The sequence below is a fragment of the Thamnophis elegans genome, chromosome 2 (assembly GCF_009769535.1).
Source record: "Thamnophis elegans isolate rThaEle1 chromosome 2, rThaEle1.pri, whole genome shotgun sequence".
Taxonomy (NCBI): domain Eukaryota; kingdom Metazoa; phylum Chordata; class Lepidosauria; order Squamata; family Colubridae; genus Thamnophis; species Thamnophis elegans.
Genome location: NC_045542.1, coordinates 29532878 through 29556092, shown reverse-complemented (window position 1 = coordinate 29556092; position 23215 = coordinate 29532878). Strand labels below are relative to the sequence as shown.

At 43.3% G+C, this 23215-nt stretch overlaps 1 protein-coding gene across 1 annotated transcript; it reads right to left on the bottom strand.

The window, feature by feature from the left end:
* Positions 1-928: 928 nt before the first annotated feature.
* Positions 929-19572, bottom strand: GPD1 (glycerol-3-phosphate dehydrogenase 1). The gene is made up of 8 exons (XM_032209596.1): positions 19466-19572; positions 16252-16429; positions 11611-11751; positions 10296-10434; positions 5962-6074; positions 5424-5657; positions 2579-2685; positions 929-1753 (listed from the first exon to the last, which is right to left on the bottom strand). The coding sequence occupies exons 1-8, from the start codon at positions 19504-19506 to the stop codon at positions 1657-1659; spliced, it is 1050 nt and encodes a 349-aa protein (XP_032065487.1). The 5' UTR covers positions 19507-19572; the 3' UTR covers positions 929-1656.
* Positions 19573-23215: the final 3643 nt, after the last annotated feature.

Below are 23215 nucleotides of genomic sequence, written 5' to 3'. Positions count from 1 at the left end.
TATTGGGAGACAGGCAGGACTGAAAAGGTCACTTCAGAAAGGGGAAAGACATCTAGCAAAAATGGTGGGAAAGCCTTCTGCCGTTAGGAAATCCACCGTCTATTCTCCGGTGCCAAGTCTGGAGCCTAAAAGCTTCTGAGAACTTTTCTGGCACCTAGTATCCAGGTACTTTGTGCTCTCTTTTGTTCTCATCTTTACAGTTTAACAGAGTTGGAAGGGACCTTGTAGGTCATCTAATCCGACCCCTGCCCAAGCAGGAGACCCTACACCATTTCTGACAGATGGCAGTCCAGTCTCTTCTTGAAAGCCTCCAGTGATGAAGCTCCCACATCTGCTAAGGGAACTTCTGTTCCATGGGTTGATTGTTCTCACTGTCAGAAAGTTCATCCTTTTTTCTAGGTTGAATCTCTCCTTGATCAGTTTCCATCCCTTATTCCTTGTCTGGCCTTCAGGTGCTTTGGAAAATAGCTTGACCCCCTCCTCTCTGTGGCAGGCTCTCAAATATTGGAAGACTGTTATCGTACCTGGCAATCTTGAGAATCTCCATTTTATAGCAAGTACAGAAAGAAGAAAAGTGTCTGGAAATCTCTGAAGGGACAGCATTACCGTTTTGATTAACTACAGTAATTCAGAAGATCCCTAATGCTGGGTGCTACCAAATGCAGTAAGTATAATAAGTACAGTAAATTCTTAAGACTTAACTGTATTTAATAGGACATTCTCAAATGTGACCTCAGCCTCCAAGAATACATGTTAAGGGTATTGTCACATGACTGAAGAGGACATCCGTTTACTTGCCAGAATCTTGTATCTGTATTACAAATGCCTCTCTTTCACTTTCTTAACCTCTCATGTAAAAGACAGTTTAGCTCCTGTATAAAGATGAACTACAATTATAGTGTTGAAATATTCCTTCTATGTTGATTTGTCCTCTTTCCCTTTCAAAATTATGCTGCTGAGGAGCTTAGTATCATCCCCTCAGTCTTGGCCTGTATATAGTCCAGAGGCCAGGAATCAAACATTTCTCATTTCAAGATTTATTCTTCAAAATAACAAGATTCACATTCATGACGAGCTTTCCCATACCTACGGATATCAAGAACTCTGAGATTTTGTGCCTTCTCATGAAAAAAAGGACCCAGAAATGAGCTTTTAGTGTTAAATATGGCTGGTACAGTACTTCTGATCTGAGGTGCAAAATAAGAATTTACTCCATGGTTTTAACAGCTTTTTAGCCAGGTAAAACTATCAAGAATCCAGTTTGCACCCAGTTAAACTCAGGTCAGAGAAATGGAGCAGAGATGAGGCAGGGCAAGGAAACGTTTCTTTAAGAGAGAAGGTAAGGATCCAAAGCTGCTGTGGATATTACGAAAGGAAGGGTGGGGTTTACTCCAACAAGAACTGAGAGCTAATGAGACAGGCAGGATTGTCAGCCTAGGCAATTCAGCAGATACCGAAGTCAGGCCTGGAAAAGGATAGGAATCTCCTCCTTTCATCCAGAGTTCTATGGCTGGTGAGCATTGGATGCCTCGCAAGCATGCTTTGCTTAAGACTGCCATGGTTGTTGTTGGTTCCTTTCCCTTGTTAGGGTGGCAGTTGTGAAGCTGGTGGGGAGACAGATCTTTCTGCTTCTTGCTGGAGAGAAGTTAAAGGCAGTCACAAGTGTTCAGGGTGGTCCTGAAGACATGTAATGAACTCAGAAACAGGTTTGTTTTTGTAGCAGATCTCATAGACAGCGGTGAAGAGGGGAAATCTGCAAGGGAAAGATACAGGTAACAAACTGAAGAAAAATGATCAAAAAGAGACCAAAAGAGAACCTTTCTTAAATGTCCCATCCCAACAAGAAAGGCTAGACAGAAAGAACACAATTATTTTTCATTACAAAGTTATTTTTTTTTGGGGGGGGGGAGACCTAGACTTTTTCAGGTAAATACAGTTATATTAAATAAACCAGATGACATTTCCTCCTATATAGAAATAATAACTTTTTGTTTATTAATGAAGATAGTCTGGATATCTATAATCTAATGCTAATGTCCTGAATGATTGACTAATCGACTAAAGAGCTGGTAGTTGCTAGTCGCATATTGTTTAACTGGCTAGCCATTCTACAAACTGGCCGGCACTCTTACCAGGTAAATGTTCCCCTCGCATATCTGTGCTAGTCATTCCTGACTCTAGGGGGTGGTGGTCATCTCCATTTCAAAGCCGAAGAGCCAGCGCTATCTGAAAACGTCTCTGTGGTCATGTGGCCAGCATGACTAAATGCCGAAGGCACATGGAACACTTTTACCTTCCCACCAAAGATGGTTCCTCTTTTTCTACTTGAATTTTTATGTGCTTTCGAACTGCTAGGTTGGCAGAAGCTGGGACAAGTCATGGGAGCTCACTCCATTATGCAGCACTAGGGATTCGAACTGCCAAACTGCTGACCTTTCTGATCAACAAGCTCAGCGTCTTAGCCACCGCGTCCCTCTATGTTAAAAACTCTTACCAAGCATCACACAAATTTGCAGGGTGTCAGCATAGCCCAGTTACTGATGCCAAGCAAAATGGGAAGGCAGGCTGCTAAACTTACTTATCTGTCAGATTCCTGTGCTTCAGAATGTGATGCAGCTCTGCTGAGGTCTGAGGACCTTGCAGTTTCTGTCCATGGAGCATCTCATTTTCCAGTTGCTCGATAGACTGTGAAATACAAGACAAAGCCCCACTTGTGAGTGATGGTCTGGATATTCCAAGTAGCTTTTATTGAGTCTTTATTGGTGACTCTCTAAGGGGAAAATTTACAGTGGCTTCCTTTGCTTTGGACAAACCTAAACTCCACATGTCTTCATTTCTCTTTAAGGGCAGCCTATGGTTTAGTAATAAAAAACTATGCTTGCATATATGATCTGGATCAGGGGTCTCCAAATTTGGCAACTTTAAGACTTGTGGACTTCAACACCGATAATTTCTGGGGGTTGAAGTCCACAGGTCTTAAGAGTTGCCAAATTTGAAGACCCTTGGTGTAGAGAACACTGGAGTACAGGTTTTGGCATCCTTAGTGAGCATGATTTCCAGAATGTTTATGAAAAGTCATAGCAGTAGCAAAACATAAACAAACATTAATGGATAACTCGTCTTAGAATGGTCAACCTAAAAGTTGGGGTTGCACAGACAGAACTGTAAGTATACTTTGTATAAGTATAATAAAAACTGTAAGCATGTTTACCACCGCCCCAATTCCTGCACAGTAACCAGGAAACTCATGAAAATTGCATCATCCTAAAATAGTTTCAATATAATTTAAATATGCAGGCATGGTAAAAAAAAGAAAGAAATCCTATTCCCACCTAGATGCATAATCTAGCCCCACTGACCTCATCATCTCCTCAGTGCAGGTTTCCTTCTCCTCAAAAATCAATACACATGGTCTCTAGCCACCCAGAGATTGCACATTGTTGCTTTATAGCAGAACAATGCTTCTATTTTGGAGTTTAAAAAATAAAGTTGAAGATGAAATTAGCCAATGCTCTCCAAGGCCAGAGTTTAGAATTACTTCTCATTTGGGGCCAGATTAAAGAGGATGAACTCAAGTTGTACCCCCTATAGTTGCAAGAGACATGGTACAGGATTCTTTTCTCACAATATTGCAGAAGATCCTCTATGCCATCTGAAAGATGCTTTCCAACTTCTGCAGCCCTGCGAAGCAGCTTACGTTATGCCACCATATATTGGTTCACTAACAGCCTTGCTGCCTGAAACCGAGGTGTTTACTCTTTCTGTGCTTTTCAGCCACTTCTGATGTCAGGCTTCTTTCAGCCAAATTTTACTGACCTTGCAATCCAGTTCCAGGCCTTGTCCTTTGTCCCAATTCAGATTTGACATAAATACTAGTTTTTGTGAAATCCTCAATGTTGCAATCAGAACAACAATTAATTGTGGTTAACACTGCAACAATTATAGATATGCATGCCCTTGGCAAAATGTATTGATATCTTTGCAGATCAAGTACTGCAGTATGAATCTCTTTCTGAAATACTTGCAATCTGCAAGGGAGGAAAAATCTCCACTTCAGCCATTACTCTTTGGCAGCCACTGAGTTTCATACATATACCTACCTACCTACCTACCTACCTACCTACCTACCTACCTACCTACCTACCTACCTACCTACCTGGAATCTGTTCAGCTGTTCTCAGTTACTATAGTACAACCTTCCTGTCCTTCGTGCCCTTAAATCCAAAGCCCTTCAATTCTAGATGCCCTTTTCAAGTTCCTTTTGTTTCCTATTAATACAATACAATACAATAGCAGAGTTGGAAGGGACCTTGGAGGTCTTTTAGTCCAACCCCCTGCCTAGGCAGGAAACCCTACACCATTTCAGACAAATGCTTATCCAACATCTTCTTAAAGACTTCCAGTGTTGGAGCATTCACAACTTCTGGAGGCAAGCTGTTCCACTGATTACTGTGCATTTTCGCCTCCTAATAATTCCAGTTGTTCATATAAGTATGTCAGTTTTTCCCCAAATGCTATCACTCTGCTAAATAACTAATTCCCACAACACTATCAAATTATTTACTAAGACTGTATTACTATTCTTTTCTTCCTTCCTAGTACCTATCTCTTTCCACATATGATTATAACCATGTTGCTTGTATCTTTAAAATTTGTATTGTTTTATTTGTTTCCTAGTATAATTTGATTGCTTATTAGTAACCCATGACTAGCACTAAGTGTTGTATCATGATTCTTGATATTTTCTTTATGTACACTGAGAACATAAGCACAAATTCCTTGTGTGTTCAATCACACTTGGCCAATAAAGAATTCTATTCTATTCTATTTTAAGTGAGCTGAACTATTATACCATGATTTCACCATGCCTTTCCCTATAGTTAGGCAAAGCCCTCAAGAGTCTCAACTATTTTTCCAACATTGCTGGTCGATCAAGGTATCACATTCTTATTCTAGACTATTATATAAGTTCATCCTTCAAAGCCCCCATTTAGAAATTGAGACTCATTTCCTAGTCACGGGCGAGTTCTCTGAGATGTTGCTAAACTTGGTGAAATGATTCAACTAAGTTAATGCATCTGTCCCCAAAGCTATGCCACACTAGTGGTACAGTCATTCCAAAGAGAAGAGAAAAGGTTGTAGGAGGAATTGATTTCCCCCCTCACATACTAGCAGAAATTAGGATGTGAGGACACCTGGAAAGTTGGCAGTGAACATAACAAGATGTGTGATGGAATTGTGTCAAATGTCCAAATAAATCTTGGCACATTTACCAGCATTCCCTCCCTGATACAATTGCTGCCTCAGACATTTTGGGGTGGACTCAACTAACAGTGATTTATTCCAGAAACTATGTCTTAGATAGTCATATATTACCACTTACCGGTAATCATAAAACCACCTTGCTGGCTTGGCTAGCTTACCTTGCCAGTCTTGGCAAACGCCTCAGCTACTTTGCGGTTACGGCCTCCATAACAGGTGGTAATCAGATCAGCAACCCCACAACTCTCTAGGAAGGTGGAAGAAGTGACAGGTCCCTTGCAGAAGAGCTTGGCAAAGGCAATCATCTCCATCAGGCCCAGACGGATGACAGCTGCCTTGGTGTTGTCTCCAAAGCCCAACCCATCACAGAATCCAGCTCCAACAGCCACCACGTTCTGGGAGAAAGAAGGGATGCAAAGTGTTGGTAACTAGGAAAGGTTCAGTACTTAGCTAGCTTTGAAGATCAATTCAACACAGCAGCCTTTGGTAGATAAAATAAAGTTACAAATGAGCCCACTGAGATGACACTGTTTGAGAACCCCACATTCTAGTCTATCTTGTATCTTTCCCCTGCTCCCTACCATCTCCAGGCATGGTAGAGAAAATAGTGGCCTTAACCAAACTCCTCCTGAATGATAGCTTGAGATTTGCTTCTGACCATTTATCGGTCAACCAAAAGGGGGAAATTAATTCCTATACCTTGAGAGCACCACAGATCTCTACTGTGTCTGCTTCCTGCACCACTGTGATTCGGAAGTTGGGTGTCTGCATCAGTTCCTTCAGAATCTGTCCATGCTGTAGGTTCTTGCAGCCTAAAAGAAGCAGTTAAAAAATAAAGATAAAATACTGTGAGGATCCAAATATTGCATCCCAATGAAAAGATGGAGAGGGCAGGAGTAGGATGGGGGAAGATGGGATCTATTGTTAAGGTGTCAACTACCTCCACCCTGATACTCTCTCACCAGAGCCCCAAGCCAGCTGATAACGTAGATGTTCTTTATCTCTATGTGCCTGTTGATTGCTGATTTGTCTGAGGGCCATGCTTCTAGGAACTCTAGCATTTTTGGATTTGGCTTGATCTAGGATGCTTATTGTTTCCCAGTTGAAACTATGGTTAAGTCTATCCATGTGTTATGAAATTAAGGAGTTTTCATCATGTGACCTAACTGCTAATTGGTGTTCATTAATGCACTTTGCTGGTCTTCTGCATGTTTGTCCTACATAGCGGCTGTTATAGTTCTTAACTATATGTTGTAGATGACTCCTGTCTTTTCTTTTGGGGCTGCTGCAGAGGTGGTATTCAGCAGGTTCTGACCTGCTGTTCTGAGAACCAGTAGCGGAAATTTTGAGTTGTTTGGAGAACTGGTAAATACCACCTCTGACTGGCCCTGCCCCCATCTATTCTCTGCTTCCCGAGTCCCAGCTGATGAGGAGGGAATGGGGATTTTGTAGTAACCTTCCCCTGGAGTGGGGAGGGAATGGAGATTTTACAGTGTCCTTCCCTTGCCATGCCCACCAAGCCATGCCACACCCACAAAGCCACGCCCACAGAACCGATAGTAAAAAAAATTGAATCCCACCACTGGGATGCTGGTCTTTTGGTTTACTTAGGGTGTTTTGGAGGGCTTTATCCTTTTTACATCATCCTTGTGCTGGTTGTGATGTAAGGAAATAGATAACCTATACAACATCTTCCAATAAAATGGATGTATATCCATGCAACTTTATCAAAAAGTGCCTGACCACTCAACCCCTATATAGCACAACCAACACAAGTGGTAAAAAGGTTAACACTGCCATACATATCCCAAAGGTGCTTTTTCAAGAGGCAACTGGACTTTCTGGTTTTTCTTTGAAGACGTTTTGCTTCTCATCCAAGACGCTTCTTCAGCTCTGAAACTTCTTCAGGTTCTTCAGAGCTGAAGAAGCTTCTTGGATGAGAAGCGAAACGTCTTCAAAGAAAAACCAGAAAGTCCAGGTGCCTCTTGAAAAAGCACCTTTGGGATAACCATGACCTGGATGACTGAGAATCTCCACAGACATTTAACTGCCATACATTAAAAAAATAATAATTCAAAAATCACCAACAGACAACAAAAACCATGGTACTACCATAGCACACAAACCAACTAAAGCCCTCCAAAACATCGTAAGTAAACCAAAAGACCTAGCAGCCCTGGAAAAAAAAGACAATACTAGAGAAAAAATGTGATGGCAGTCAAGGCTGGGCTGATCAGATGTACACAGTTCCCCCCAAAAAAGCAGGAAAGCAGAGTGACATAGTGATACATTAAATGTGGAACTTTGCTCTATCATTGGCAGTGGCTTGTCTCTTGGAAACTGTCAGCACTAAGAAAGGCAGAGAGAACTGCTGTTGAGTCCCTGAGATCCAAGGAAAAGTGGGGGCAGAACAGATGCATACACAGCTAAAGACATCTTGGATGGTTAGGGCTGCTTTTTTCCAGAGGTGAAATACTGTCCTTTACCAGTAACAGAATTTGAAATCATGTGAAGTATTAGTACCACTTTATAGAACCTTAGCAAAACCACACCTGGAATACTGTAACCAATTTTGGTCGCCATTCTACAAAAAAAAGTGTTGAGACTTTGGAAAAAGTTAAAAGAAGAGCAACTAAGATGATAAAAGGCCTGGAGACTAAAACATATGAAGAATGGCTGCAGGATTTGGAGTTGGCTAGTCTAAAGAAAAGAAGAATTAGGGGTGACATAATAGCAGCATTCCAGTATTTGAGGGGCTGCCACAAAGAAGAGGGGATCAAATTATTCCACAAAGCACCAGAGGGCAGGACAAGAAATAATGGTTGGAAACTAATTAAAGAGAGAAGCAACCTGGAATTAAGGAAAAACTTTCTAACTATGAGAAAAATTAACCAGTGGAACAGCTTGCATCCAGAAATTGTGGGTGCTCCATCATTGGATATTTTTTTAAAGAGTCTAGATAATCACTTCTCTGAAATAGTATAGGTTCTCCTGCTTGAGCAGTGGGCTGGACTAGAAGACCTCCACGGTCCCTTCCAGCTCATTCATTCTATTCTAAATGAAGCAATAGCAATAGCAGTTAGCAATAGCAGTTAGACTTATATACCGCTTCATAGGGCTTTCAGCCCTCTCTAAGCGTTTTACAGAGCATATTGCCCCCAACAACAATCTGGGTCCTCATTTTACCCACCTCGGAAGGATGGAAGGATGAGTCAACCCTGAGCCGGTGAGATTTGAACCGCCGAACTGCAGAACTGCAGTCAGCTGAAATAGCCTGCAGTGCTGCATTTAACCACTGCACCACCTCAGCTCTTCTCAGCAATGAATTATCGGCACCATTCAAAGCCATCTGATTAGCTAATGAAACATGCAATCAAGAAGATGTTAACCATTGATTTCTGCATTGGTTTCTTCCCTAGTAGCAAGCAAAGTGATCTCTCAAACTAAGAAGTATTATTGGACAATCACCTATCCAGAAGAGGAATAGGAGAAAATCCAAACATTTGCTTTATAATGGGGAATGGTTCGGCAGAAGGGCATTTGGGTCAACAACAAATCTTTATTAATCCTGAAGGTGCCAAAAGTCTTTGTTGGGGAAGGAGGAGCTGCAACCAGTCTAAATATGACTCTGAAAATTGCATTGCATTGCATTGCACTGTGGTACCTCGTTATTTCTGCAGCAATCATGCAACAGGATCTCACAGTATGATCCAACTGGTTGTGGAAAATGTATATGCAGCGGTGTAAGGTCTCATGGCTGAGTCTAATATTACTACTGCCTTCGCCTGATATCAGATACGTAGTAAGCGAGAAGGTGGCCAGGGCTGTCCGGCTCCCAACCTGTTGCTGTCATTTGCTTTCTAGCTGCTCTGCGACCTATCTGGATGCCTGCATGCCAGAGAAAATGAGTGACAGAAGAATGGAAGTGCATCTCTGCACAGTCCTCCCTCCCCCCTATCAGAGGTGGTATTCAGTAGGTTCTGGAGAACCGGTAGCAGAAATTTTGAGTAGTTTGGAGAACTGGTAAATACCACCTCTGACTGGCCCCGCCCCCATCTATTCTTCTGAGTCCCAGCTGATCGGGAGGAAATGGGGATTTTGCAGTATCCTTCCCCTGCCATGCCCACCAAGCCAGGCCCTCCAAGCCACACCACACCCACCAAGCCACGCCCACAGAACTAGTAATAAAAAAAAGAATCCTACCACTGCCCCCAACTAACCCTTAGCAAGAATGGGGGAATCTCTCTCGATTGCAAGTGTAATCTAACGTAGACTGAGCCTGCAATGGGTCTTGAGAGAAGACTTTCACCCTCCCTTCCAGTCTGACAATGTCTCTCTTTGTTTGAACTATGCCTGGTTCCTTTCTCTTTAAGAAAGCAAAGCAAAGCACTAGACCATGGGGGAACATTCTGTGCATTCCTTGTTTACCAATCTGTTGGCTCAGCTGGTGCAAATCTTCTCTACCAGCAGAAGACAAGTGCTTTATGAAACTGAGCAAGGTGACTTTCCCTGTCCTGCACGACATTTTTCTCCTTACCACTTACCCGTGGTAAGAGCCGTGGTGGCGCAGTGATTAGAATGCAATACTGGAGTGCTCAATTCTGAGCAGCTCAAGGTTGACTCAGCCTTCCATGGTCAATAAAATGGGGACCCAGATTGTTGGGGGCAATGTGCTGTCTCTGTAAACTGCTCAGAGAGGGCTGTAAAGCATTGTGAAGCAGTATATAAGTCTTATGTGCTATTGCTACTCACAGGAGTAGCTACTCACAATAGTAGAATGATGGAACTACTGCCATCTCAATGGGAGATTTAAACGTACATCTTTAATGTATGGGCTGGTAGATGGCCATCTTCGTTTCTCAGCAGCAGCCAGTAATATGTCTGGGTGGAACGGCTCTTGTTACAATCATGTCCCAATACTAAAATCCTCAAGGAATGACGGAGTGTAGCATAACATTTAAAGCACATATCCGGAGAGCTGATCTCCAGCTTGTCTCCAGTTTCCATGTGAATCATAAACTCAAGTCCATTACCAATGGTGGTTTCACAGAACTTCCCCTCTGCCACTTCATTGGCTATGTTGGCTCCCATCAGCACACTCATTTCAATGCTTAGCTGCTCACGGATGATGTCTGAGATCAGCTTCAGCCCATCAGGACCTTCGTCCACACCCTGCAAGCCAAACATACCAGTCACGTCAGATCAATTAACTCAACTAAGGACTCTGCAACAGTCCTGCTTGACTGACTCAGTGCCACTTCAGCAATAAGATTCAGGACTTATGTACATTCCTAGGCACTCAGTTAATGTAGGATTGTAAAGGCAGTTCATTTCTTAGCATCATATCTTCGCTAACATTATTAGGATGCCACTAAATGTCCTAAGTACACCCTCGCTCTGCTTGGAACTGATTGCCCTTTTCACATTTGTGGCCACTTGAGCTCACTGTTCACAACTTTCACACTATTTGAATGTTGATATGACTGCCTATCAAGAATAGCACCCGCTTTTCTGATTAAATGGTTTATAACAACATATACTATAATAAGCCCATTGAAAAATAGAGAAGGTTCATTCAAGCCATCCTGAGCCATCCATTAACTGATATGGATAAGTGACTGCTGAGAACCAAAAGTGACTTGTCTGATTAATTGTAAAGAGATGGTTCCTTCTAATTTGCAATATTTAAGTTACCTCTATTCGTTTCCAAAATAAACTAAACGTTGTATCAACTTGGTATGCTATTTTCATCTACCTTGGCATTTCGGAGCTCATGGTGGCCGAGCTGAATAGTTTCTGTAATAGCACCATAATTTATATTACTGCATTTAAATACAATCTAATTAATCTAACTGGCAGGAGACACACACACCAGCGTAACAGAATAGAAATATTTTAAATCAATACAATTAAATCATTAAAACAAATTAGCTCCCCTCCCTCTTTAACTATGTGATTGTTACCAATATAATTGTGGGAGAGGAAAGAGACTGCAGAAATGGTTCTGGATTTAGCCATTCTTCCTTCCCAGGTGAATTAAAATAATAGACATTTCATTGAGAGGACTGCGTCTTTGCTGGATGCTCAGAGAGGTGAAGGAACTTCATGTTTCCTTCATGAATTGGAGATCAGAGCTCAGCGCCCAAGCATGTGGCCAAGTCAAGTCAAGCTCTCTAATAAAAGAGCATCCTTACTAAACTATATGTAACTGCAGATATCTCCCTTATTCTGTCCGTTCACATGGTGGTGAAATGCCCTCCCAGCAAAGCCTGGCCAAATCTTCCAATTAGTCCTTTCAAAGGTCATACCAGCTAATCCCCCCAACCCTGACCCCAGCCACATTCACACCTTGATGAGCGAGATGCCTATTGCTTCTTTCTTGATATGTCCTTTCATCTGTTCACAGAGCTTCCCGATGAACTGGTGGGGCACCACAAAAATGAGGATATCTGCATCGGTGGACGCTTTCAATACATCAGGCACAGCTACCTGCAGCAATCCGTGAGCCAGGAAAAAGAAGTTAGCTTGTTGGCCCAGGAGGGAACTCTGCTTTCATTCAGATGTTCAGAGAGGAGACTAAAAATGGGCTCATCTGGTGGACACTTCCATGCACTCAATATATTCATGAAACCCTCTATTGCTTTTGAATGCTGGCTTGTGGAAATAATGCAAACCATATATTTACCCAGCTTGCCTGCAGTTATTATGTGTCATAGTAATGAATAGCAGAGAGCTAAACAAAATTGAAAGCCTCAAGCCAGAACGCAGCTCCACTGGATTATGCTTGAATATTTCACCGGCTGTTGCTCACACATTGGAAGACCATAAATGCTAGACACTTGTTTCTTAGCCTGATCCTCCTTGAAAGCCACAGCATTCTGGTCATGTCATCCCAAAGAATTGAGTCCCAAAAGGAAATGGGCCCATAGAAGAACACAGGCAGCGTTAGAGGCACTGGCAACGTCTTCCAACTCAGCAGCTTAGTGGCCAGACCACTTTATCCAGATTGCTAGGCATGAATGGCGTGCTGGAATTCTAGAACAAATCTGACATGACGTCCATTCCAGCCAGTTCTATCCCCCATTCCATCCTAGGAAAGGATGCTGATAGGCTGGAGACCTTTCAGAGGCATGTGACTGGGATGCTGAAAGGAGTCCTAGGGTGCAAATCCAACTTAAGAAATAGGAAGAGGGGAAGAGCCTTTCCTGTGCTTGCCCTTCCTAATTTGATGTCCCCCCATGCCACTGGTAACATCCATCACCATCAACAGATCCAGCCTATTGGCTTAGTATTGGCTAGGTTGGCTCCCCATTGTTTTTGACAGGAATGTTTCTAGTCTTCTTTGGAGATGCTGAGGACTGGACGCAATATTTACGTTCTGCCCCAATTCATGAATACCAACGCTAGAACATGGGACTGGAACACTGAGAACAGCAGGGGCACAATGACTTTTTGTTGCAAAAGCTTAGATGGCTGTAATGCCTTCCTCTAGCAAGTGGGCTTCCTTGACACTCTGCTAAGCTCCAGGAAACCATATTAATTGCTAAGCAGTGACAGGTTTATTTATTACTTCTGTTACCAAGGCAACATCTTCCCGGATCTTCCTTTTGCTGGAAGAGGCACAAGTGTGCTTTGCTACTGCCAGGGCGTGTTAAAAGGATTTCAGGATGGGGACAGGATGGGTGATCCCTGCAAGCTAAAGAGCATTACCAGGAAACAATAGCATGCATCTTTCTATTTTCATGTTATTTGTAAATTTCTGTTCCATTATTTATTTTTTTAAAAAAATGCAGCTCGCCTCAATAAAGCAAAATATTAAAATGGCAAAAAACAGTTTGAATTAAAAACAATCAAACAGGACCGCTGTAAGTTTAAAGGAAGTGAATGAAAACAATCTGAGAGAGTCCTTTTTTTTGTAGACTCTTGCAAAAACAAAAGTGGGGAACCCTACATGTGTTGCTTTTAGAGAAAGTTACAACCATGATGGGCTAAGCCATCTAAGGCCATGCTCCTGGCAAAGCCAAGGCCCTACTGCAGAAGGTGAGCCTTGGGTAGGAGTTCACCAAAAGCTTTTTAACAGCAGAGAGGAAATGAACAAGGACGCCCCGAGATAGAACGTGTCTAATTTTTGGCAACTTTCCTAGGGCTGAGATAAAGGGAGTGGCTCAAAGTCACCCAGCTGCCTTTGTGCCTAAGGTTGGACTAGAACTCAATCTCTCCCACTTTTTAAACTGATGTCTTAACCAGTGCACCAAACTGGCTAGTAGTTAAGATACCAGACTAGACACCAGGGGAGAGGGAGGGGGGCTGTGAGTTCTAGTCCTGCTTTGTGGCACAAAGCAAGCTGTGTAACCTTGGGCCAGTCTCTCTCTCTCTCAGTCTAGGAGGGAAGCCAAGAAAAACACTTCTGAAAAACCCTGCCAAGAAAACTGCAGGGACAATTCCAGGCAATTGCCAGCATTAAGACTGACTCAAAGGCTATCACACCTCGAAAACAAAACAAAACCTACTCCAAAGTTTCAGTTAGTATACTAATGGAAACTATCATCCAACACAGTAAAAAGGCACAGAAGACTGAAGTTGAAGTAGATAGAATAAATTCTTTGACATTCCTAAATAGCTTTAATTGATTTTTTTCCTTCTCAAACAATTTTCTATTATTGGTTAGGGGAAGCTTCCCAAAGCTTAAAGGCTGTGGCATGTTCCCATATACATGTACAACCAATAAAATAAAAAAGTAAACTTCATATAAGTTTTTTAAAAAAACCAGCTGTTTAAAATAAAGATCAGCGACAACATAAAACTTTGCATTGTGGGTGCAAAAACTTGACTTTAAAGGAATTTAAAATAATTTAGAAAAATGGTCAAAATCTCAGAAACATTGAGTCATCTGAAATTTATTGCAATCAATCTCTCTCTTTTACCCTTCCATTTGTATTTACCATTATATATTTTGCATAATAATGACTAAAAATTTCACAAGGTCACTAAGAGTTGAAAAGCTTTGGCAAAAATTCCCTTATTCATCTTTAAGTTGGAGAATAAATCCATGACCCTGGCCAAACTCCAGCCAAATCCAAGAAATTTACCATCTCCCCAGATTTCAATTAACTAAGAGATAGTGAAGCAGCTGCTTTGGTTCTTCTCTTAAAATGTGGAGTTCTAAAGGTTACGCAGCTTTAAGCAGAAATTTGTCCATTTTAAAGATGATGGGAATTTCTCAAATTCTTCCTTTAGGATAGATGACATTGAAAAAGAGAGATTTTCTATGTACAGTGCAACTCCTGATTAGGACTCGAGCTGATGATTATACTTCTCAGCAATAGCTACAAGGCATATTTTGCCATTACGCAAAATGACTGTAATTAATGACAGGTAATTAAACAACAGCTAATAGTAATTTGAGACATGGTTAAATCACTGAGAGGGAAGGGGGAAGGTGTACACTCATAGATGCCCATCTGATAATCTGAAATCTATTATGTAGAGCACCAACTGGTGATTCGCGAGAAAATGTTGGTCCACAGAAAAATTATTTGCACTAAATCAGGGGTTCTCAAACTATGGCCCCCGGGCCAGATACGTACAATGAACATTTGTGGTGCTGCAGAGTCTCCCCCTTCTGGATCTTTTTGTGTGGGTCAGAGGGGGACAGAAATTCTGACTCAGGGTCTGTGTCAGCCTCCTGGTGTGGGGCTTTGGGCGAAGGCTAGAGGGAAGCACCGCTGGTGGAGAAGAGCCAGAGAACCCTGTTCCAGTGGGACTGCATCATGGCCTGGAACTGACCATCTGAGCCCTCTGAGCCTCCATGCCCCGATACCTGGCCGTGCACTCCCGCAGGTCTTCCCTCTGCTTGGAAAGCGTATGCTCGTAGTCCTTACTGAGATGCCTCCTTCTTGGTCAGATCCAGTTTGAACTGAGCTGTTTTGCCAACTCTTTCTCGTGGTGGCTGCTTAGCTCCTACAATTTCTTCCCGTTTGAGCCCTAAGGAGCTCAGATGGGCAGGTAAGGAGTGGCTGAAAGGGGAGGGGTGAGTAGAGGCTGGTGAGGTGCCCCTCGCCCCTCAAGTAATATCGAGTTTGTCACACGCACCCAGTCACATGACTACCTAGGCACACCCACCCAACTAGTCATTAGGCAGATCATATTAGTGGTTTACGGGATTTAAAATTATGAATTTAATGGTTCCTGAGGTCCGAAAGGTTGATGACCCCTGATGCAGAGTGGAACCATGGCTAATTAATACAGCATGTCTTTTAAATCTCAACTCTCTATATTCAGTCCCAGCATCTCCTCAGAGAGTTGGTTGAAGATTTTACTCTCCACCTGAAATCCTGGCGGTACTGCTTGATGGTTTGAGTGGACCCCACTGGCTGGCTGAGACACATATTCAATAAAAGCCCACTTCCTAAGGTTCTGGACAATACAATATTATAAACACAATGAGAGTGAAATATCATTTTGTAAACTGCAATGCAAGCTTTTAAGGATGGATCTAGTGGACAATTCCACATTTCACCTCCAAGCCTTTTGATTCTATGTGGGATCCGTTCTTCCCTGTTCTGAAGATGAGATGCCCCAATCAATGTCAATTATGCATGACAGGAAGTCCATTATTTAATGTCTGCATGTACATATATAACATTCAGCCTCATTAATGAATTGTGATTTATTTTAATTATTAAAAGCTTGTTGTTTTATTTTTTTGTTTTGTATGCTTCATTTTTCAATGTTCTGCAGTGTTGGGGGTATACATTTTTTTAATTTTAATTTAATTTAAATTTTAAATTTTATTTTTGTTAAGAAGTTTTATATTACTGGCCTTGGGCACCCAACCTCCAGGCTATGGGGATTTTGCAGTATCCTTCTCCTGCCATCGCCACAAAGCCACACCCACAGAACTGGTAGTAAAAAAATTTGAATCCCATAACTGAACCTAGGGTATAGTTCCCCGAAGCTCCTGCTGTACCCCCAACTTGCCAAACGCACCACATTGGGCGGAAGTTTATGGCCGGGCAAATACTTGACGTTCTCATGTTGTGTGTTGATGATCTCGGTGAGCTTCTGGCCAGCAATCTCTTCTTCAAACACCCACATCTTCACCGTGGTGTCAAACATATCCAGTTTGGCTGCATTGCTGCCCACAATCTTGGCAATTGCTGAACCCCTGCAGCAGGAAGAGAGACAGAGATGTAACCCTCCTCCTTCTTCCTGGGGCTACGTTTCCCCCACATTCTTCCATCGGGAGACCAGAATTCTAGCAAAGGTCTCCGCTTGGAGAGAATCGTCTGTAACAGAAAGATGGAATCCCCTAAGATTATTTTCAAAGTTCAACTTTTTTTGCAACTGGAGCAGAGGTGGTATTCAGCAGGTTCTGACTAGTTCTGGAGAACCAGTAGCGGAAATTTTGACTCTGACTTGCCCCACCCCCATCTATTCTCTGCCTCCCGAATCCCAGCTGATTGGGAGGGAATGGAGATTTTACAGTATCCTTCCCCTGCCATGCCCACCAAGCCACACCCACCAAGCCACGCCATGCCCACCAAGCCAAGCTCACGGAACCGGTAATTAAAATGTTTGAATCCCACCACTGAACTGGAGGTACCGTTCCATTTAGCAGCCCATCCAGCTCTCCATTTTGGTTGTGGCTGCTGGGAGTTGTAAGTTCTGCAGAGCCTAGGAGGCCCTTGTGCCAGAGCCAAGGTGGCGCAGTGGTTAAATGCAGCACTGCAGGCTGACTGCTAGATCAGCAGTTCAGCGGTTCAAATCTCACCGGCTCAGGGTTGACTCAGCCTTCCATCCTTCCGAGGTGGGTAAAATGAGGACCCGGATTGTTGTTGGGGGCAATATGCTGACTCTGTAAACCGCTTAGAGAGGGCTGAAAGCCCTATGAAGCGGTATATAAGTCTACTGTTATTGCTATTGCTATTGCTATAATATACTCAAAACCAGCTAGGAAATCATGTGGTGGCCAGCTTGAGTGGCTCTTGCATGGAAAGTCAGATCCAGATTGTAATAACACAACTAAGAAACAGCAAATATTTCATGACTTTGTGACAATTGGCTTTGCCATGAACAATGACCCTTAGTCAATAGGTCAGCTATCCGATAGGGTGGATTTTAATGTTATAATTATGTGCATTTACTTTTCAGATGTCATAAAAGTCTCAGCTCTGGCCCATACACAGGGAGAAAACTCCAAGGGCTTAAAGATAAAGGTAAAGGTTCCCCTCTCACATATGTGCTAGCCGTTCCTGACTCTAGCTGACTCTCTGTAAACCGCTTAGAGAGGCCTGAAAGGCCTATGAAGCGGTATATAAGTCTACTGCTATTGCTAGCGGGCAATGCTCATCTCCGTTTCAAAGCTGAAGAACCAGCGCTGTCTGAAGACGTCTTCATGGTCATGTGACCGACATGACTAAATGCCGAAGGCGCACAGAACGCTGTTACCTTCTCACAAAATCTGGTCCCTATTTTTCTACTTGCATTTTTACATGCTTTTGAACTGCTAGGTTGACAGAAGCTGGGGCAAGTAACGGGAGCTCACTCCCATTACGCAATAATAGGAATTCAAACCACCAAACTGCTGACCTTCTGATCGACAAGTTCAGCGTCTTAGCCACTGAGCCACCGCATCCCTTCATAAGGGTTTAAAACTAAATAAAAAACAGGCACACACCAATCCCATCGGATCATCCATATCAAGGAACTATATAGAGGACTCTGGAAACCTATACTTTTACTACTGTTGAGAGAAAGAGTTTTCATGCAGGAAAAGGCACACATTTTTTATCTACCACTTCACACAAAGAGCTGCTGTCTCCACCACTCTGCACATACATATCGTTGTGTTGATGGGAAAGAAGAATGAGAAGAGAGATGCTGATTGTTTGGTGCTCGAGAGACAGGTTGGATTTAAGTGCTCATCTTCCTCTGTCTCTGCTTACTAAAGAGTGCCAGACCTGAAATTCTCCAGAACTGAAGGGCTACCAAAGACAGGCCATCCAGCTGGACTGCCATGACTGAACAACTGGCAGAGAGGACACAGCTTGAAAGCAAAGTCAAAGGCACTCAGATGGGACCCTTAGTTTTCCCAGATATAGGTAGGTATCCTATGACTTCAGCAGACTTTGAAGGATTCTCGAGAGTTTTCTGTTTCAGAAGTGTATGGAAAGATTTATTGGTGGTAACACTACTGCTCAATAATGCGCTCTCCTATAATGAACAACACTAGTGAAGCCAATGGCTCTGCTGACCCAGGATGAAGGCAGTGGCAACCCAGAAGACCCTTATGCATCTGGAAGGCACTGGGTTGGGGGGAAACCAATTCTGCCAGATGGAACTACAAGTCTAGAATTTGAATGCATTAAAAGTGCAAGTGGGAGCTGTGCTGCCTAGAAGCTGTACTTAGAACATCTTTTTCAGAGAGATTTAAAGAAGATTTTGTCCCATGATGTTCAACCCATAAGCATCTCGCAACAAAATGCATAAAATCCAAGGCATATACACCTTAGGGGGGGGGGGGACTCTCCGGTTATGTACTTATGTTTCTGCAGCCATGGGATAAGAGAGCAGCCCTTGGTCCATAGTGCCCCTAGTTCAAACTGCTTAAGACACCTGCAGCCTGCCTCTCTCAAGACTGGGGGGCTACCCAATACATACATACATACATACATACATACATACATACATACATACATACAGATACATACACAGAGATACAGACAGAGGGAGGAACACACACACACCCAGAGGGAGAGAGAGAGAGAGATCCAGCCATAAATAGATAGATAGATAGATAGATAGATAGATAGATAGATAGATAGATAGATAGATAGATAGATAGATAGATAGATAGATAGATAGATAGATAGAGAGTTTGCCAGGGACGCCACCTCTCTGAAACCCGGCTGGACTCCAAAGCGAGCCTGCGCTCCTTTCGTGCCACACTCAAGACAAACGTCGCCAGCGTCCGCTTCACCAGCTCGCATGAAGTGCCACGCTAATCCGCGAGAGCCGATTACGCCTAGAAGAAATGCAGCCGTCCTCAAGGCGCCACAAAACTCTTCGTCGCTGTCGCAATCGAAGTTGACGCCCCCACCCCGGCAAATTCCAGGGTCTTCCTCCCGCCTTCCTTTTCTGAAGCCACTGCTCGCTCTCTCTCCCCGTCCCCCCACTTCCCTCATTCGCCGCCCCAACGCACCAGTTGCCGGAGCCCACGATGCAAACTTTCTTTCCGCCCATGGCCGTGATAGCGCTGGATTCCGAGCCGCGGCAGCCGCGCTCCTGCCTCGCCAGGCATTATAACCCCTCGGCTGGCCGGCCCCGCCCTCCGCCCACCCAGCTCTTCGCCCAAACGGCGCTTAGGCTGGGAAAGGTGATCGGGGTGCGCGCTGAGCCTCTGCTGGGTGGCCGCCCGCTCTTGCCAAGCACTGCCGTTACGTCCCTTCTACTATTTCCCCCTCGGGTTTAGTCAAAACGGCCGGGAGACAGGTCGACCCGTCGGCGAAGGAGTTTTTCCGCACCTGCCAAGTCAGTCTCACACAGGTGGGAGCCCACAGCGGAGCCCCTCAGTTTTTCATGTTCATTCCGCGTCTGTGTGCTTCCCCCCTCCTGCCCCCCCCCGACCAGCGCTCTTCTCGAGGTGGGGGCAAAAAGGCAAGCATTTGGTTAGACTGCAGGGGTCCCCAAAGATGGCAACTGTAAGACTTGTGGACTTCAACTCTCCAGCATAGCTGGCTGGAGAATTCTGGGAGTTGAAGTCCACAAGTTTTAAAAGTTGCCAAGTTTGAAGACCTCTGGATTAGAGTTTCGAGGACTCTTACGCAGAGGAGGAAAAATAAAGCTGCTCTAACTAGCCAGGGACGAGAACAAATCCAATGACAAGATTTCGGACTGAGGGCCATTTTTGAGCATGGTTAGAGTTCATTGTCACTATTTATTGTTGAATTATGTTAACAGGACAGGATAACAAGACAGGACTGCAAGTATCTCTGAATTGCTTTTAAGCAAATGTTTATATGTGTGTCTTATTTCTCTTTCAAAGTGGCCCACTGTATTCCATTGCAAGAGGCTTCATGAATTGCTTTCCAGAACTGCCAGTTCTGTCATCCTTCAATTAGGGCTATAGGACAATTGAAGCCTTCTAACATTGTGTTCATATCTTTAAATGTATCTTTTCATATCTTCAAATTTTATATTTGTTTCCTAGTATAATTTGATTGCTATTAGTAACCTATGACTATCACTAAGTGTTGTACCTTATGATTCTTGATGAATGTATTCTATTTTATTTTTCTTTATGTACACCGAGAGCATATCACACTTCCTTGTGTGTCCAATCACACTTGGCTAATAAAGAATTCTATTCTATTCTTCATCAAACCCCAGGATAACGAGGACAAAGTTCAGAATACCACACAGTAACAGGTTCAGAAGTGAAGATTCTTTCATTTGCATGTTGTTGAAATCCTATGTCTTAGTTTCCTATGTAAAGAGAGAGAGGCTGCACTCCAGATAACCATGTGTGTGTGTGTGTGTGGGGGGAAGATACTGAAACAATTCAGTTCAGTTGCACACTGAACTGAACTCCTGATAACTCCTTACCAAGGCCATAACCATAAATTCCTGAAATGACATTTGAAAGTAGCATAGAGGCCCATGGGTTTGGCAGCTTGCCAGCTACAAAATTGCACTCTGGACTCTGCCTTTCTGGCCATGCGATTAAAAAAAAAATGTTCACATGTTGTGCAGCCAGTAAATGTTCTATGCAGAGCACAAAAGTCCCATCAAGCTGCAATCTTGTGTATACCTACTGACCCCCGAAATAAACGGCCTTATTTTTGGGGAGGTCTTACGATTTTTAGGTGCAGGAGGTGGCGAGCGTTGTCACTTCACAGCTCCTGCTGCTGCAATATTTTCAGGGGCGGGCTTATTTTAGTGTATGTGCTCAAAAGCCCGATTGGGCTTATTATCCAGGGAGGTCTTATTTTCAGGGAAACAGGATACTAAGGACTCAGTGGAGCATGGTCCCAAATAAGCCAACAAAGGACAGCATTGCCAGTTGGCCATCTGCTTTGTAAAATTAAAAGAAGCACCAGTCAGAGTTTGGAAGAGGTGGCCACACAGGCGATCTGCTGCCTAGAAACCATCTTTAAGAGAGACAGGAGAGATGATCCTACTCAGTTAATAATTATATAAAGTTGGAAATATTACGGAAAGACCCCATAGGGCAGTGTTTCCTAAAATTTTCCATTACATTACCCAATGGCTTATCAGAAAGTCCGTTACTCAGTGTAACTAAAAAAAACCTTTAAATCAGTTTAAATGTCCTGTTGTGATTGGGTAATGGGTTTATGTGTCATCCAGAAAAGAAAACAATTTGCCCAGGTTTGAGAAGCAGTGACTTTTTGAGGGGGGGGGGGGAAACATACATTCCTTTGAGATAAAAAAGAAAAGCAGTAGTTGACAATAAAACTCATAAGATTTGTAGTCTAGATTTGGGGCCACATTTAGCAAATAGTAATAGGAGGATGGGATTGGCCCTTACTATTAACAGGAAGGAGCCAAGCTGTGGCTCTACAGCTGCTTCACTGAAGATGTGGAGCTCTTCAGGAGACAATATCATTCTGAAGGATCCACCAATGATGTGCTGGCATGGCCACAGTGCCTTCGCTGTCCAGTGCCCAGATAGTTTCCAGGGTCACCTACCAGGATCATCATTCTGAGCCCACCTTCTGGGTGATGCTTATAGGGCTGCAAGTTAATTGTTCTCCTGGCAGGTCCGTGGGAAGCAGCACTACCACTACCAAGGAGTGCATGTGTGTGTGTGTAACCGAGTGTCATGTTCTCTCATCTGGGGCAACAATCTCCCTTAGATACAACCTGATCTTAATAAAATGTCCCTTTGAGTCAGTTTTAATTCCTGGTGCCTACCTGGAAGCATTCCTGCAATTTTCTTGACTAGTTTGGAAGTGTTTCTCCCTTGCCTCTTTCCCAGGGCTAAGAAAGAGGGATTGGCCCAAGGTCACTCAGCAGACCTTGGGCCTAAGGAGGATTAGAATTCAGTGTCCTGTTTTCCAGCTTGGTGTGGTGTTTTAACCACTAATCAAAGTGGTGTAAACCAGGCATGTTAAAATGACCAGGAGAAAATAAAAGTGAATGAATGCAATAGATCAATTGCAGCTATTAGATGCAAGTTACAAAAATCCAAAGCTACAATTACATGGTAGCTTTGAGAAAGGGGAAACTTGAATTCTTGACTGCCATCTAGATTTTTGCAGGGTTGTTGTTGTTAGTTGTGAAGTCGTGTCCAATCCATCGTGACCCTATGGACGACGTTCCTCCAGGCCTTTTGGTAATGTCCATGGGGTTTTCATGGCAAAGATACTGGAGTGGGTTGCCATTTCCTTCTTCAGTTTTGTCAGAGCTCTCTGCTACGACCTGTCCGTCTTGGGTGGCCCTGCGCAGCATAACTCATAGCTTCATTGAGCTACACAAGCCCCTTCGCCACAAGGCAGTAATCCATGAAGGGGTGTTGCAGGGTAGTCTAGGATTAATGGCATCAGCAATTGCATTCAAACATCATAATAAGCCATAGCTTGTTGACCAATCTCACAAGTGACAAAGTCGTTTGGCTGATTCCTGGTTTTCACTACTCTTGTTCTGCATCTCTCTGGTTTGATTGGCATCAAAACCCAAATGAGGAGGGAAACTACAAAGCATTACAAACCATGCATTCCTGATTGCCACATGATTTCAAACTGTATTCAGTCCTAAAAACCATCCATTGTCATCCACTGACCTGTAGTACACCATGCAACACACCAGAATTTTTATTTACAAAATTAACGTATTAAAACTTCTGTTTTTGTTGCTCCAAGACTATTTCATGAGGCAACTTGCTTATTCCTTCCTTTCCCCTTCCTTGTTTCTGTGGCACACCCAGGCTTAA